This window comes from Aptenodytes forsteri, unplaced genomic scaffold (assembly GCF_000699145.1).
Source record: "Aptenodytes forsteri isolate BGI_AS27 unplaced genomic scaffold, ASM69914v1 Scaffold49, whole genome shotgun sequence".
Taxonomy (NCBI): domain Eukaryota; kingdom Metazoa; phylum Chordata; class Aves; order Sphenisciformes; family Spheniscidae; genus Aptenodytes; species Aptenodytes forsteri.
This window is the reverse complement of record NW_008795125.1, coordinates 1,033,362-1,051,769: the sequence shown is the minus strand read 5'-3', so window position 1 is coordinate 1,051,769 and position 18,408 is coordinate 1,033,362. Positions and strand designations below refer to the sequence as shown.

At 36.5% G+C, this 18,408-nt stretch overlaps 1 protein-coding gene across 1 annotated transcript in view; it reads left to right on the top strand.

Annotated features, from left to right (window-relative positions):
* The window catches only part of CSMD3 (CUB and Sushi multiple domains 3), an 838,052-nt gene that overhangs the window by 86,493 nt on the left and 733,151 nt on the right, over positions 1-18,408 (top strand). The window contains exon 2 of the mRNA XM_009277245.2: positions 10,426-10,648. Coding sequence (XP_009275520.1) covers positions 10,426-10,648 — 223 coding nt within the window. The remainder of the gene's footprint in view (positions 1-10,425; positions 10,649-18,408) is intronic.

The window sequence follows — 18,408 nt, the reverse complement described above, 5'->3', positions numbered from 1 at the left end:
AGAGCATGGGAAGCTGAAAAGTCCTTGGCTAGTGTAAGCATTACCTAGCAACAACTAAAACATCGGTGCGTTATCAACTTTGTTCTCATCCCAAATCCAAAACACTGTACCAGCTACTAGAAAGGAAATTAACTCTATCCCTGCCGAAACCAGGACAGCAGTAAATGAAATATTATAGTTGTTTTTTCCAACTGCTGCTTCCTTTAATTCTGAACACATCTTTAATTTTGCTGTCCTCAGGTAGTTTAGGCTGTTGTAGAGTGGATGGAGTGCATTTGGTACAACGGTCCAAACCCCATAGTAATGATATCACAGGGTAGCTATTGACATCAAATTTTTATAGATGTTTCACTGAGAAAGCTGATGAATGAATAATGGTAATGTTTCAGAAGCGTGAAACATTAGTTAGATCATTTTTTTTCTTCCCAAGTTTATAGCAGAGTTTCAAAATCTGAATTTTCATGTGGTCTAAAGCAAGAAGGTTTTTGGTTTTGTTTTTGTTTTTAAATTACATCTCTTCTGAAGGTAATCCTTGTGAGTGAATGAAAAGACTTTCTAGGTTGTTTACATCTGAAGCAATCTAAGCTGCCATAGAAAGTTGTCTGTTATTTTTTGAAAGAAAGAAACAGAGTATAGGAAGACCATCTGTGGTAGTGTACAGTAAATACTGAGCCATTCCTATGTTCAGTTTCAATTGGCAGAAACTTAAAACAGAGCCTTAATTTTGTGCTGATTTTCCAAGCACTGAGTCTTCAAAGTCTTTTCTAATCTTGTTGAAGTCACTTCAAACCAGCATCATATTTATTTGATAATGTTTATTTCCTATCTAAATTCTTACTGGAACTCTTCTCATCATTCTGGGTTTTCTTCCCCCTTCTCCCTTCTCCTTTTGTGAGTTTGACTAAATCTATGATGTTTTAGAAGGATTATGGAAACTGGTTTTCTCTTTCTCTAAAGCTATATACTAATTTCAACAGGTTACTTAGATTTGCAATAATCTGTTCTCTGACACTTATCTGAAACTTCTGCAAGATTTCAAAGTACTAGATGTAATATACTGTAACTATGTTTTTCTTTACTTTTTTTTTTTTCTTCACTAGATTAAGTCTCTGTGTAAATCTCATTAGAGGTCCATATCCCAGATCCTAGATTTTAATGAACCAGCTATATAATGACAGAGGTTTCCTGTGTATGCCAATGGGCTTTAAATTTAAGGAATTCAAGTCAGCATTATATTGATGGGTTTACTGCTACATTACAATTAGTGTGAAAACTGTAATTAAGGTTTTTAGACATTTGAACTTTAATTTAAAAGTGTAGTACTAAATGTATTGTAATTTCTTCAGAAATTACTTTTTTTTTAACCTTTTTTTTAAAGAGGGTATTTGCTTATATTCCATCAGTGCCAAGAGCGAAGATTCTTGAAACATCTTATTGTGTGACTGTCTCCCTTATTTAAGAATTCTGATATTTACCAATTTCACAGTATTGTTAATTAATTATTCTACTGTGGACAACTTAATTTACTCTTTATTTTTTTCCAAATATAACTTTTTCAAGCCTTGTTATCTACTTATATCCTAGAGACCCAAAGACCTGTACTTTGCAGCAAAATCTCTTCTCTATCAACATTTAAAATATAATAAGAAATAAATACAACAGTAATGAAGCTTTAGAAGCAATATATTGCATGTTTTCAACTAAATTATAAACTACTTCAGACATTTTATTTTGAACTGCTACTGCAATGGTTGTATCTTGCCACTGTCTTTCATGCAGTTCACATGGAAAGGACTGACTACTTACCAGCACATTTTAAGGAAAAGAGAATTTTGTTCTAAGGTATGTTATTTGAAAATCGCATAGGAAGTCTATGCGAATTAAGACCTGGTATTTCTAAAAGAACAGAAATGCTTCAAAATGATATTGGCAGTTCATAGTAGTCTGGGAGTGGTCTTCCTTGACATTTTGACTTGTTAAGTGATGGTTCTAAGTTAACTTTAAAAATATCCTGATTTAATTATGAAATTAAGTGTTTCTCAGATCACACATTAAAAAAAAGACAACAAATGAAGCAGAGTACCAAAACTTTGGACACGTGGTTAGCTTTGCAGAAAAGGAAACAGTGAAAAGGAAATGTAAAATAAATATAATTCTTTCAACAACTGATCTTTACAGTGAAATCTCTGTTCATATCTTTTCCACAGAGTAAATTTCCCATGTAATCAAACACGAAATCTGCATTAATTCATTTTCAGCCAAGCCTTTGCTATAGTGTTCTCTTTGAAGCTGCTGGGAAGATTCCTGGATCAATTTCTGGTTATATGCTGGTTGCTTTCACTTTTCAAGTAGAAGAACTGCAGGAAGACTAAGTAGAAGAAGACAAAAGAGTGCAGGGTTAGAGTGCTAATGAAGGCACTTTTCACAATTAGTTCTCCTAAAATGAGGAAGTCATAGCTCAAAATGTTTATTCTTAAACACAGGAGAGAGAAGCAGGGTGGCCAAATGCCACTGAGACCATAAATTTTATTATTTGAAATCCAAATTCTCTTAAAAAAAGCCCAAACAACTATAATATCTATCTACAATCTCTCCAAACATAAGAAATGCGGTTCCCCTGCAAGTTTGGCAATATTAGCATGTGTGAGGGGTATCAAATATGGCAGGCTTTCAATCCCAGAGAAGATTTTTAATTCATTCTGTGGTGAGATTCCAAATGTCCTCTCTTGTTTTTATGTCTAGTTCAATTGCCCAGATGTTTGTCACATCTGAGAGATTACCCTTCTCTGGTTGCTTGAGCAAGGAAGCAGTTGTTTTGGAACAGATGATCCTTTGTCTATAAGGCATTTGAGATATTACATGAGGAATAGGAGAGAAGTATTAAAATATCCTTAGAAGAAAAGTTAATTACATACTGGGGATAAAAACTTTAGTGTATTTCAGCTGACTTTGTTGAAACCAGACTTGTGAGGGGTATCAAATATGGCAGGCTTTCAATCCCAGAGAAGATTTTTAATTCATTCTGTGGTGAGATTCCAAATGTCCTCTCTTGTTTTTATGTCTAGTTCAATTGCCCAGATGTTTGTCACATCTGAGAGATTACCCTTCTCTGGTTGCTTGGGCAAGGAAGCAGTTGTTTTGGAACAGATGATCCTTTGTCTATAAGGCATTGAGATATTACCCTTCTCTGGTTGCTTGAGCAAGGAAGCAGTTGTTTTGGAACAGATGATCCTTTGTCTATAAGGCATTTGAGATATTACATGAGGAATAGGAGAGAAGTATTAAAATATCCTTAGAAGAAAAGTTAATTACATACTGGGGATAAAAACTTTAGTGTATTTCAGCTGACTTTGTTGAAACCAGACTTTCATCTGTGGCGGTGGTAGCAATGCTTTTAAAATAGAAGCAGAAGGCTATTCCCTGTCAAAGAGTTATGTACAAACTAAAGCAATTAAGTGCCTAAGGGTAAGGGAAAAATCCTGTATTTTCCTGTGAAAGTGATAATCTTCCTCTGTTGAATGACTTACAAGGTGACAGATTTATGTTACATCTTTTTTAAAGTTCCTCAATGACTGGCGACACTATTGAAGTTAAAACCTTTTTGTTTTCAGTTATAGGAAATGACTTAACAGTTTTCTGTTGTAGAACAAGAAATACACACAATGACAATAGATATTTATTTCAATATCTGTAACAAAAATGTTATGGATGCTTTTGTTAAATGAGAGCCAGTTGTTTATTTTGCTGCCCTGTCATTTTAAGCCTTCTGTTCCTCAGGATGGATTCCATGTGAACATGAGCAGTCCTGCTGTTTTTTAGACCTTATGTTTCTTAAAGGAAGAAACATGCTCAGTGTTGACATGAGGGGGCAGAATCTTTTGCCCCTCTTCCAGTTTTCACAGCTGAGACAAGTGGAAGACAACAATAAAATACTTCTGAAACTCTTTCAGAAAAGGTGGCTGAAACAGAGATAAGATATTACTCTTTAGAGGAAAAACAGTACTTCCATAAAGTTCTTCAAATGCAGTGATAATTACAGTCATAGCTTCTTTTTGGCTGGTATTCTGTACCAGTTCCACTGAGCTTGTTATAGGGTTTCCAGCAACCCTACCAAATTATTGGAAAAGTGATTTTGGCACCTTGTTATAGCCTATGCAAGGGCAAGACAATCTATCTTACCCAATTATTTGCAAAGAAATATAACTATCTTTTCTCATAACCTTAAAATGATACAAATCATAGATAGAGTCTTAAAACAAGCTTCTTGTGAACACTTTATAATGTCTACATATTGGCACAATTTCCAGTAAGCTGTGCAGAGAATAAGCATTCAAATATCTTGTTTGCGAAAGCAAATGCTTTTAAGAACAAACTGAAATGAAATGGCAATTTAGTTAAGAAATCCTAAATTTCTGGAACTCATAAGCTGATTTTCACAGAGGCGCTACAATGGTGTTCTTATATTGTGCACTTCACAAACACAAGATTTTTGTGTTTTTTACACGGCTTTATTAGGCATGTCTGGAATTCCTCCAGACTAAAGAAAACAGTCTAAAATCAAGGAAATAAGCATTATATGTAAGAAAAGAATGATTAACAAAAATAGAAAGTAAAAAAACCCAAACCACAGAGATAGACATAACCACAACAAAAGAAGTTATTATTACTTTGGGAACTTAAAAAAGAAAAAAATCACATGGTTAATCTGTGGTGGGTTTTTTTAGATGGTCAGGTGAATTATTAAATGTAGACTTTGCTTAGCTGGTAGAAAGCTCATTGTAAAAGCTGCTGTTGGAGCTGAGATGGAAGTGAGAAGGATTCTTTGAAGTACAGAGTATTGGGTTAAACAGGCATAGAGGTCTATATGAATAAAAGATAGACATTTCTGAAACAGCAACAGTTCTAATGCCTTGTAGCTGGTATGGATCCCTACCCCCCTGCGAACTACTACACAGGTACAGCGTACTTCTGTTCTGGTGTGCTGTGGTGCAGGGTTGCTGTTGGTATGTGCACCTTCCATGCCTAGCACAGGAGGAAAATGAGACTCAGAAAGAACCAGGGGGTTATAATGTTCTGGTGGGAATGGACACCAGTGAGTATCCTTAGTGTAAAAGTCACCAGTCACACCTGTTAAGAAAGCATGAAGAAAGAAGTATGCAAGCTGCTGGATATTTGAGGGAGGTGGAAAAAAAGATGGAGAGTAGGAAGGAACTAAATCCAGTACATTAAAGGAGGAAATTATCTTGCATGTTTGTACTGATGTGAAAAAAGTCAATAAAACTTGTGTTGGAAGCTAAGGTTAGAGAAAGGAGGCTTGTTTTATGCAGAAGAGAGGCTTATTGGGAAATGGAAAAGCATAAATGGAAGACAGCTAAGACATGATGAGAAGAGAGAAAAAGGTAAATTTCAAACATAGTCCGAAGTAAAATACAGTCATTACATCTGATGAGAGCTTCCTCTTCTCCATTTTGTAAATGGGCTGAAAGATCTTGGTGTAAGACATGTCAGAACAATTAAAATGATAGAGAAGCTGAGATGCTTTAGAAAGAAAGATTGTGTATATATTTTCCAAAAATGAGAAGGATTGATAGGAGGGAGAAAAGGGTTCATGAAATAGGGAAGGGTTCATATCACTATGAAATCTATCGCTGTAGCATTCCAATAGGGTCTCTGAAGTGCTAAGAAACACATGAGAGTATAATATGAAACTACAAAAGCAAGAGTTTTCACAAACAAGACTACAGGGGAGAATAAGGAAACAAGAAGGATGGACACACAGGCACCATAAAACCTAAGGTGATGATAATGCAAGTCAACAGAAAGAGAATGCAGCACAATAGAAGACAATTAGGAGAACAATCCTTCCTGATTTATGGTCATCGTGAAAATTAACTGCTCCTTGCTGCCAGAGAGAGTCAGGTGATCAAAGATCACAAAGAGAAAAAGGTGTTGCAGAAACATGCAAAGAGCAGGAGAGACAAGTGAGTAAAGTTGATGGATTCTGAATGGAAGAGGACCACTATGTAGGGGGAAAAGAACAATTTTGCAAATAGGTAGATTGCACAAAAAAAGGGAGATGAATGTGGATGACATGGCTAAGGAATACTTTAAGATACAATTGACTGTGCTTTAAGATGGGTGCAAGTGAAAGAGATGAAAGAAGATCAGGATATTAGAAAAGATACAGAAGAAAAAAAGCAGCATATGAACAACTTATCTTCCATTTTCTCAGTTTGCTCTTAAAGTAAATGGTAGCAAGTATTAAATATCTCTTTAAAAGGAAATACACAAGCAGCTTAGAAATGTGTGTGTTAATCAATGCAGACAGTATAATTATCTTACGGTGATGACTACTATTAAAGAATACATGAAACAAAGGAGATTAAACAAAAGGTGTGGAGTACTTGGAAGGTGAGAGGTGTTGAAATATGTTATTAAACAGTATAATTGAATGGTCAGGAGGAAAAGAAAAAGCAAAAGACAATCTTGTAGTGTACTGAGTGAGTATAGCTATGGGACATCCAAGGGCAAGGGGTATCCGTATGGCATTAAGGATTACTTGCTTTGTTAGAAGGCAATGAAAGTTGAATAAATAGATTAAGTAAGAACCGGTGTTAATGATGCTTACTGGAATTCCACAATGAATCAAAGGGTGACTGAAATCAGGAAGAGCGGCAGTGTTTTATGATTTCAAGTAATATTTATCCATGTAAAATTGATGATAATTAAACATCTGAATTTTAAAATCTGGTAGAAAACAATACAGTGGAAACTCTGAATCACACTAACTATTAAGAGAATATCATCAGTGGTGGTGTTCATCTTCACACTTACTTCAACAAGTATTTTTCTTTTCTAGTCTACCTTCAAGCTTTTCAAAATTCTTTGTCTCATGCTTTGAATCAAACCTTCTCTTTAAGGAAAAACAGTTTCCAAGTAAATTCTGTTTTGAAAGCTAGTTCTGAAATCTAGATGAAAAAGATCACAGTATATGTTACCAGTTATTTCAGCATGAATTTTGCCTTGTGAAAATAATTGTCATGTCTTCAACATTTGATCAGACCAGTCAGTTAATGCATGTTGTCTATTTTGAACGTAACCAAGTTGGTCTGCCAAGGTGAAAAGCATTACAGAATGGATTAACATATGAAAGTAGAGATTAAAGTGCATGTTATATGGGTTCTATTGGCATGATTTTTTATTTTACAGACTAAAAGAGTAGACCTATCAAAATCAAACTTCATTGTTTGTTTTTTCCATTCTCGGAATTAAAAATGTATCTTCTGACACATGCATAGCTGTGTTACATTCTGCTAGTCATTGTTGAAAAATATTCAAGTTATATCATCTTGCAGCATGTGAATAATTCTCTTTTGTTACAATTTGGATGTGGAGTAAAAGGAGTAAGTGGAACTTTTATGTGTCATGGAAGTTTATAATTCATATATATGTATGGATAGGAACAATTATTGGATCCAATATGAAGCATTACATTCCTTAACAAGTAGTGTATCATCTCACAGGGCACTTTCTCATTGTTTTGGCTCTGTTCTTTTTTTGGAAAAATATAATTTTATTTTGGTCACCGAAGACCTATTACTGAGTTTTTCTTTATAGCTTGCATTGAATTAACAAAATAGTACATATGTAATTGATAGCTATCCTGACCTAGATACAGCAGCAGTGACACAGGTTCTGAATTATGGAGCTGTATTATGACGTTGAGCCAAAGTTCACAGTGTGCTTTCCACACTTGGTCTGGAGAGATGTATAGAAATTAACAGTGCATGCTATTTAATTTTCAAGTCTCTCAGAGAGAGGTTTTTCTCCAATTCAACTGAAGTAGGCCTCAGCAAGAGGTTTCTAGGAAAAATTAAATTGATAATATATGCACACGTAGCTATTTTAAAAGTTTTATTCCAGTGGCTATATTTGGTGGGAGGTGCTAGATTTCTAGGATGAAGATCTTATGATGAGTAAATAGTTTAGTTTTGTAAAGTGACTTGCACATGAACTGTATTCCAAAAGATTTTTAAAGTGCTTAGTAAAACAGCTGAGCTTAGATAATAAATAACAACACATAAAGGAGATTTTTAAATAGTTTGAGTATATGAGGGAGATGCATAGACATAAATAAAACAGACTTCTAGCAGTGAAGGTTGATAACAAATGAAAGTGTGTAAGCACTGATATGAAAATGAATTCTCTAAGTTAATTTGCAGTAGAAGTTAAAATTTGCTATACGTGTCAGTAGAGGCAAACAAAGTCCTAATTACTTTCTAAGAGGATCTTCCATGATATACTGATATTTGTAGTAAAAGAGTAATCACACTTCATAACAGGCATCTTTTCTCATCATTGGAGATAAATATGAAAAAGCCAAGATAAAAATATTGAATGTGTCCCTCTTCTGTTGTCAAGAAAAGTTACAGTGTAGCAATACAAAGTGTAAAATCTTAAGAGATTTCTGTTTAGTACTTCAGAGAAAGGGGTCTCTGCACATTTAAATGCTCAACACGAAGACAAGCTTGTGAATGTGCCATAAAGAAGATGATTTAATGAGCTCAAATATATACATGTGTGTATAATTAAAGAGGTGGCATCTGGTTTGTTTGTTTGTAGTTTGTTATGAAATGTATATCATGTTTCTCTGAAAGAGCATGCTGAGCAGCTGAGCACTTTATGCTTTCTCTCAGCTGATAAAATCCCCCCACTAGCAGAGGGGGCTTGCTCTGAGCATGCTTGGGGAAGAGAAGCTTTGGGGGTGCAAAAGGCAAAGCAGGAAAACTGATGTAATATTTAAGGGATAAGAGAGCAAAAAGCCTGGAGAGGGGATGTAGTGGAGATGTACAGTCAGACTGCAAAGGTGGTGGAAAGAATAAAAAATATCTTAAGGGCCTAGAGGAGTTAGGAACTGCTGTAATTGAACATTAGAACTGAGAACAAGAGTATAGAAAAGGACCTACCCTGCCAGGACTTAGGGGGAGATCTTTTTATAATTATTCATGTTTTCTATTTTTTCTTGGAAAATTGATTTTCTATATAAAAAGAAAATTGCTTATAGTCCAAGAAAATTTGGCTTTTGAATGTATGGGCCATTTCTGACATTTGGGGATATTCATGTTAAAAAGGATCTATTGGCAGATCCACCTTTCAGCTTTGACGCACTGTACTGATTTTGGCTGGGATAGAGTTAATTTTCGTCATAGTAGATCCTACGGTATTATGGTTTGGATTTGTGACCAAAACAGTGTTGATAACACAAGAATGTTTCAGTTATCACTGAACAGTGCTTACACAGCATCAAGGCCTTCTCTGTTTCTCATGCTGCCCCTCCCAGCAAACACGCTGGGGATGGGCAAGAAGTTGGGAGGGGACACAGCTGGGACAGCTGGTCCCAATTGACCAAAGGGATATTCCATACCATATAACATCATGCTCAGTGATAAAAGCTGAGGGAAAGGAGAAGGAAGGGGTTCAGGGTTATGATGTTTGTCTTCCCATGTAACCATTAGGCGTGATGGAGCCCTGCTTTCCTGGAAATGGCTAAACACCTGCCTGCCGAAGTAGCCAATGAATTCCTTATTCTGCTTTGCTTACGTGTGCAGCTTTTGCCCTACCTATTAAACTGTCTTTATCTCAATACACAATTTTTTTCATTTTTAACCTTTCCAAATTTCTCCCCCATCCCACTGGGGGGAGTGAGCGAACAGTTGTGTGGGGCTTAGATGACTACTGAGGTTAAACCACAACACCCACTTAGGGTCAGTCAAAACACGTAAGCTGTTCATCTTAATATTTTATTTAGATATAGAAAAGTTTACTAAGTTCTTTCTGGTTACAAATACACAATGCAGTTATTTACATGAGATAATATAATGATGCAACAGATGGCTATTTCACATTGAGTCTTTAAGTACACAGCTTTCATAAACCAGAATTATTGATTGGAAACATTTTTTTCTTAATAAATAGCCTTTCAGCCTCTTCCAGTCCCAAAATCTGGGGAGGAGCAGCAGAAGGTTAATAGATCTAATCTGTATCAGACCTTCACCAAAAGAAGACTAATTTATTTTGCTTTGGCTGCTTCTCTTTCTTTTTACAAAAAAGGGAATTGATATAAATACTTTGCCTCATAGGCTACCAAATTTAGTCATAGATGTTGTTTATATATATTTATTTGCAAAGATGCTACCATATGTCTTTACATAAACAGTATGGAAAACACATTTGCTAGGTGGGTGGGGTTGTTTTGCATTAAGTGGCCAGGATTTGTATTAAAACACGGGCTTTACCTTTCTAAATGCAGTACTTGCAAAGAAGTATTTTGATAATTTTTTAGAAATCATGAATTCCAATGATGTATTTTACTGAAGGTTAATATAAAAATGGATCACTAACTTTTGTTTCCTTGGTTTTTTTTAGGATTTATTTATACCTGTGGTGGAACTTTAAAAGGACTTAATGGCACTATAGAAAGCCCTGGCTTCCCATATGGATATCCAAATGGTGCAAACTGTACATGGGTTATAATAGCAGAAGAAAGAAACAGAATACAGATCGTCTTTCAGTCTTTTGCTCTAGAAGAAGAATATGATTATTTGTCATTATATGATGGGCATCCTCATCCTGCAAACTTTAGGACAAGGTAAAGAATAAACATTATTAAAATGTAACTTGTATTCATATCTTTAAAATATCTGAAAAAATAGTTAAAGCTAGTATTTTTAAATTATAGATTCTTTCTTATTTAGACTTTAAGGTGCACTTTCCTTAATTAATCATAAATGTCTTAAAATAAAAAAAAAATGTGCTTTAATTGTAGTTAAAGTAAGTGCTAAAATTAATCTAGCCCTCATATAAAATTTGTCTCAGCAAAATCTAATTAATGAAGAAGCATATGAGCATGGATAAATACATGTAAAGTGAATATGAGATTGTGGAGGTCTCAGTTTGCACAGTCTAGTAGCAGTGGAACTTTTGTAATCTTTGCAACAGGAGGCTTTCAAGAGAGATCAGAAAAAGATAACGTATTTAAGACAGAGACAATAGGTAATTTTTTTGCAATTGTGTATGAGCACTTTTTAACACAAAGGAATAACAAGAGTGAAAAAAACAGTTTGAAAAATCAAGAATGTGATGGGTCACAGAACATTTTTATCAGTGTCTACTTCAGAGTTCTGGAAGGTTGCAGCTTGAAGGATACATAATAATTCTGCAATAGCAACAGATATGTTATCCATACATTTACTAGTTATCTTTATCATCATCTACCTTGACTTCTGTAAGTCGTCATCTACCTAGACTTCTGCAAGGCCTTTGACAAGGTCCCACACAACATCCTTATTGCTAAATAGGAGAGAGATGGATTTGATGCGTGGACTGTTTGATGGATAAGGAATTGGCTGGATGGCCACATCCAAAGAGTTGCAGTCAATAGCTTAATGTCCAAATGAAGATCAGTAACAAGTGGTGTCCCTCGGGGTCTGTATTGGGACCAATACTATTCAATATCTTTGTTAATGACATGGACAGTGGGATTGAGTGCACCCCCAGCAGGTTTGCAGATGACATCAAGCTGAGTGGTGCAGCTGATTCGCTTGAGGGAAGGGATGCCATCCAGAAAGACATTGACAGGCTTAAGGAGTGTGCCCATGTGAACCTCATGAAGTTCAACAAGGTCAAGTGCAAGGACCTGCACCTGGGTCAGGGTAATCCCCATTATCAATACAGGCTGCTGGATGAAGGGATTGAGAGCAGTCTTGAGGAGAAGGACTTGGGGATATTGGTAGATGAAAAATTGGATATGAACCAGAATTGTGCACTTGCAGCCCAGAAAGCCAACCATATCCTGGGCTGCATCAGAAGAAGTGTGGCCAGCAGGTCACCGCTCTGCTCTTGTGAGAGCCCATCTGGAGTACTGTGTCCAGTTCTGAGGTCCCCAGCACAAGAAAGACATGGACCTGTTAAAGCAGGTCTAGAGGAGGGTCATGAAAATGATCAGAGAGCTGGAACACCTCTTCTATGAAGCAAGGCTGAGAGACTTGGGGCTAAAACTTAAAACATCTTCTCCCCACCCCTCCCTTCTTCCCAGGCTTTACTTTACTCCCGATTTCTCTACCTCCTTCCCCCTCCCCGAGTGGTGCAGGGGGATGCAGAATGGGGGTTGCGGTCAGTTCATCACACGTTGTTTCTGCCGCTCCTTCCTCCTCAGGGGAAGGACTCCTCACACTCTTCCCCTGCTCCAGTGTGGGGTCCCTTCCATGGGAGACAGTCCTCCACAAACTCCTCCAACGTGGGTCCTTCCCACGGGCTACAGTTCTTCATGAACTGCTCCGGTGTGGGTCCCTTCCATGGGGTACAGTCCTTCAGGAACAGACTGGTCCAGCATGGGTCCCCCACGGGGTCACAAGTCCTGCCAGCGTGATCTCCTCTTTCCACAGGTCCTGCCAGGAGCCTGCTCCAGCGCAGGCTTCCCGTGGGGTCACAGCCTCCTTTAGGTGCATCCACCTGCTCTGGCATGGGGTCCTCCACAGGCTGCAGGTGGATATCTGCTCCACCATTCACCTCTATAGGTTGCAGGGGGGCAGCCTGCCTCACCATGGTCTTCACCACAGGCTGCAGGGGAATCTCTGCTCTGGTGCCTGGAGCACCTCCTCCCCCTCTTTCTTCACTGACCTTGGTGTCTGCAGGGTTGTTTCTTTCACATATTCTCACTGCTCTGCTGTCGTTGGTGTTGCCCAGCAGATATGGAGAAATGTATCTCTAATGAAATTGGTTTTCTTTGTACTTCCGTGTTTCCATTTGTATTTCCTGTTTCATGAGTGTTTGTGTGCTCTTCTGATACCAGCTGCAGGAAAGAGGGAACCTATACCTAAAAGATTTGAGGGTTGTCTTCCACAAGAAAAACCAAGAGCATGTAGTTTTTCTCCTTTCTGCCAACTCCTTGAAGGATAAAATTTACATGGAGGAGCCCAAAAAGGCCCCCACTGTCAGTCAAGATTTCTATTGATGAATCCACTCTAATTCGTAATCTCAAAGAGTATGTGAACAACGTTCTGCACAAGTGCAAAAGAATAAAACAATTATTACTGTTAGGAACTTATGGTTCTTACTGAGTTGCAGTTTTAATGAGCATCAGAGAAAACAGGTGAGGGAAGCTAGGAGGATGGAAGGAAGAGGAAAATAATATCTTGCAAGGACAGAAATTTTTTCTTCATATATCTTGTTCAAGCTACCGAGAAGGTTTATATATATTTGTGTGCACATGTATGTTCATATCTATGTATATCTATCTGTCCATATTGATATATAGATACCTATCTACATGTATAGATACCTATCTACATATATAGATATATGTGTGCAGGATTCTTTTTATATTAAACTATGCCTTCAAAGCTGGAGCTTTGAGATACACTTTTTTTAAATGTTGATATCTTGAGAAGAAAGTCAAGGAAGCCTGGCATGCTCAAAAGTTTTGGTATTGTGAATTTAGGATGCCACTACATTCTGGTGAGGAAAAGGATAAGGAGTTCTGTAGAAGAGAATAGAATAAGTCAGCATTTAAAAAGGAAAAGACGATTAAGCCACCATATAGGTCTTGAAATAGACTACTTTTGCAAGTACTGCTTTTTCTAGTGCATTTTCTACTGCATGCAGTAGAAAAATAGTACACATTTGTGTGAGTGGAGAATTGGGTTTTAAATTAAGAAAGTGTGATAGTGAAATTATGAAAGCTTTACTAAATCTTTCATGGTGACGCTTATTTTCTCAGATTGCTCTAGCAAGTAGTAAGGTGATGTTTCCTAGAGTTTTCTTTTTGCAAAAGGTTTTTACTTAAACAAGTAAAGCTTTACTGAGGTACAGTTGCTTGTGGAAACTTCCATTCTAGCATGACAATGCATTTTATCATTTTACTTAGTGACATTAATGAAAGTGTAATCAGATTACACTAGTCACCCTCCCCTTAATTTTGTAACAGACAAAAATGTTTTCAGGGGACTATACAGGTTTATTTGTAAAATATATAACTGGACAGCTAAAAACATTGTCTCAGATAAGACAAGGCCACTCTTTCTTTTTCTACTTCAATATTTTGATTGAAAGAAGTTTCTATATGACTGAAAAAGATTTTGCAGTTGGGCTATTTGTGAAGCTCATGACCTCTGACTCCAGCCTCATCCAGTTTGTACTTCTTTGTTTAATTGTTCTCCTCAGAATTGAATCTTGTTGAAATTTGCAGTCATTGACTGTCTTCAGTGAATACTTAACAGCTTTAACTGGTTTAGATGGCACTTAAATGGCAGCTAAACAATAACAAATGGAAGACAAGCATGTCAGATATGGCCCTTACAGAAAGTGTATGGTCAATATTACACTTTCATTTTGTGTTACTGTATATGCTTGATTTAGCATATTTAATATGCTAGATCTTTGCCTCAAACTATAAATAGAAAAAATATAGAATAGTTTAAAGCTGTGAACTAAATAAAAAAAAAAATCTTTCCATAAATCATATTTGTAAGCACCTACAAAAAAACTGTTTTCAGAAAGATAGTATTACTCACTGTATTTGAACCAAGCTTGCAGCAAAATTTTTTACTTGGGAGTCTTTCTGGGTCATGTCATAGACACTGTCTATTTTTAGGGCTTTCTTGTTGCCCACCTTGTGCCTCTTTGTGACTTTTGTGTATCCTTTCTTTCACACTTATACATCTAGCTCCCTCAAAAAAAATCTTAAAAAAAAATAAAATCAGGGTTTGCTTTTATATAATTACTTTTAAATTGCAACTTGGCATACACTTTATTTTGGAAAGTAGTCAAAACTTCTGACTGTTATTCTGAGTCAAGGTGTTGCATTTCCAGATAGAACTGTTCCATTTTTTCAACATTTCTGCCTTTCACATAATCTTTGTGTGTTACTAGACGAATTGTTTCAGCCAAGCTTTTTGAAGATGCATATCAATAACATGTTTTCAATTTTCTGGGTGCCCAGCTTGAGAAACAAGAGTTTTGTTTGCATTAGTGATAAGAAATCTCAGTTTTAAATGAAGTTAATGGAAGGTATGATTTGAACTGATAAAACATCACATAAATCAACTGCTTTACAAAAGCCAGTTGGAAGCATTTGATGTTACCTCTTGCATGTTATGAAAATATTTTTTAGTATAACTTGTAAATAATTCACTGTAGTAGCTACTGCCATATATTAGGGAGGGGCAGGTAGGAGCGGGGCTGCTCCACGAGGGGCACAAGCCAGGAGCTGAGGGTGACCCCGCTCAGGCTGTGCTCTCACTGACAGGGCACAATCCTGCAGGGGCTGAACACGGGGGGAAGAGCCGGGGACTGGTAACAGGGTCCATCGACAGCACCCTACAGTCCAGCTGTGAGCAAAAAGAAATGGGACCGGCTAAGCTCCCCACAGAGTAGGGCTGAGAGGCTCATACAGGAGGCAGAGACAGGGACAGAGCTGTAGCAGTGTCTGGATGCCTCAGGGTGGGCTGAAATGGAGTCCCAGGACCCATGGGCAGTGGTGGGTGGAAGTCCCAGCTGAGGCTGATCAGGGCCAGGAAAGTCTATTGGTTTCCTCAGGGTCCTGACACTGCATAGAAAAATCTGGGAGAAAATTATTTAATACTTGCCTTTAAAGCAAGATTTAGATACTGTACAAAACAAAGTATAGGACTAACCATACAAATTGTTCATTGGGTACTCTTCATGTCACTTCTTGAATAGTCATATGGAAACCACAATTAATTTTAAACTGTGCTACTAGTGGCAATGAGATGGTGCATATGTAGGTGGATGAGAGAATGGCAACCTCAATTCTGACATTTCCTTGCATGTATTTTACTTTACAACTTAGATAATATTTTGCTTTCTTCTTTTTTCTAAAGAAATTTCTGAGCATAATGCATAATATACTAGCAGTAAATACCAAAGAGCATGTTTGTATTTTTTTTTTAAGGAGTAAGGTGCTTAGAATTGAACACTGCTTTTAAAAGAGATGTCATACTCAATAGTTTTCTAAAATATAATTTTTTGCTTTAATTCGTTACCCCAACTTGCAGTGTGATATTAGAAATAGCTTTAAATAATTGAATAATAACTTGTGATTATATAATTCCCTTTTCACTCTCCTGTTTATGTCTTTTTGGATATTGATGTAGATAGACCAAGAGTTGTTGATAGGGAGACAATGGACCATTTACTGAACCTCAAAAAATTTCCGTTACCATCAGAGGCAACCGTAGCTCTTTGAGTTTTTTCTGCTCAGACTTTTCTTCTCTCGCCACTGTTCACTTTCTGCCCAAATTGGCAACCAGAACACAAACTGTGAGCTGATTAGGATCAAATTAAGGATTCAGGACTTTGGAAACACCTTCAAACCACTGATCACCGAGTCATTGATTTTTCTTTTAGCTGATCCACAGTTCTCTAGCTTTCTCCACTATTTGCATGGAAAGAGAAAAAAAGAAGGAATTTCATTTGAGAATTTAGGGACCAGTGAACAAAACTAAATGGGATGACATTCTACCCTTAGAAATAAAGAGAAAATATAAAGATATAAGTGCTAGTCAAAGACCAATGTAGAGATAAGGAAACAGAAGGAAAAAAGAACAAAGACCAATGCAGACTGAAGGAGGGAACAATGGCAATTAAAAAAAGAAAAGAAAGCACAGTGAACCAGCAATCAAAGTTGAAAATGATGAGACCAAGAACAGAACTGAATGAATCTAAACAAGAAAATTTTCACTGCATGAACAAAAAAAAAATAAAAAACCCAGAAGATATGTAGAATGTTGAAAATGGACTGAACATTGGTAGGGACACACAGCAATAAATACAGCAAAGCTTGTAGATAAGAGAAACAAAGATAATTGAAAAAAAATGTAGCAGAATGTAATGGTAAATAGATATTCAGCTCTGAGAGATGGGTTCTGAGCAGGCAAGACATTTAAATTGAGATTTTTTTTTTTCAATCTGAAAAGTTTGCTTTATGAAGAAAATACATTGAAGCAATAAAATGCTTGGCATTGCAATTATAAATACAAAGCTGAAAGAACAGTAGCTCACATCAGTTGTGCTATACTCTTGGGAATATTTTGATATGGTGTTAAATTTCTAGATACCCATTGAGACTGAAAGGCAGAAAATTAAATCTGATAAAAGAAAGTGCTTGACCAGACAAAGTGCAACTGGTCTCTTGAACTTATGCTCACGATATTGCAAAGAAGCCGAGATTTTAGCAGGTTAGGAAAAAATTATTAGACATTCATTTGGCTAAATTAAATGGTGAGGATTTAAAACCAAACCCAAACCCAAACCAAACCAAACCCAACCAACCAAAAAATTTTGGCAATTATTTGAAGGTGGAGGTAACTTTCTACTAACTGACCTTAGGAAGAGACTTTCCCATTATCAGCCTTCCATAGGATATCTTTCTCTGAGGTAACTAGGATGGCCAGTTTGGCTACTCTGAAGTAGCTGATGGATATTTTACTAGCTTGTGTACTTGACTTGTCATGTAAAGCAAGAAAAACCTCTTTTACAGCCTCTGAGTATTATCTTCTTCAGAAAAGCTCATAACTAGCATTATACAGATGAAGAGTGCATATACCAGTTTTATAGGGAGATGTGTGGTCATCTCTGAGAACCAGCTCTGCTAAATATTAGTTATTCATTTTTCTTTGCATTGCTAAATTGCTTTATGGGATTTGAAACAGTCTAGGAAGCAAACTTGATTTTTGTTGTGGAGACCACTTATATATGACACACATATGTGACATTATACCACAGCATGCCAGCACAGACTGTCTGTGGCCATTAGTCTTCCACCTATGTTTCAGCTATGAAAGCGGGAAGAATGATAGTTCACAATAATAATCTTGTCCCAGAAAGTTATAGTCTATGGGAAAGACTCATTCTATTACAGGGGCGTGTAACTGTTAGACTTGCTTACATGACAGAAAGGTAACTGTTAAACCAGTTGTTAAATTCACCTTGTATTGTTGCAGTTGACAATATTGATAAACATACCTCATAAAGTTGATAATTGAATCAGAATGTATCTAGAACAACCATATACTATTACTAAACTAAACTCTGAATGTTTAGTTCCTACATGAATAGACTATTTCTATTGTTTTTGAAGAAAGGCATGATCATTCTATTTTAACTGGTATGTCTGCAGAAAGCCAAAAGAAACATATGAGTGTTTGTGCAAATATATGTGTGTGTGTATTTACATATACACGTATTAGGATGAAGTAATGTTTAGGCATAAGGCTTGAACTGGAGAACTTTTCTTTCTGTCTCTCTAATATTTGTCTTAAATTGTGAATGTGATAGCTTATTACTGAAAAGTCCTATAGATTGATTACATTACATTTCACCGGTTGAAGG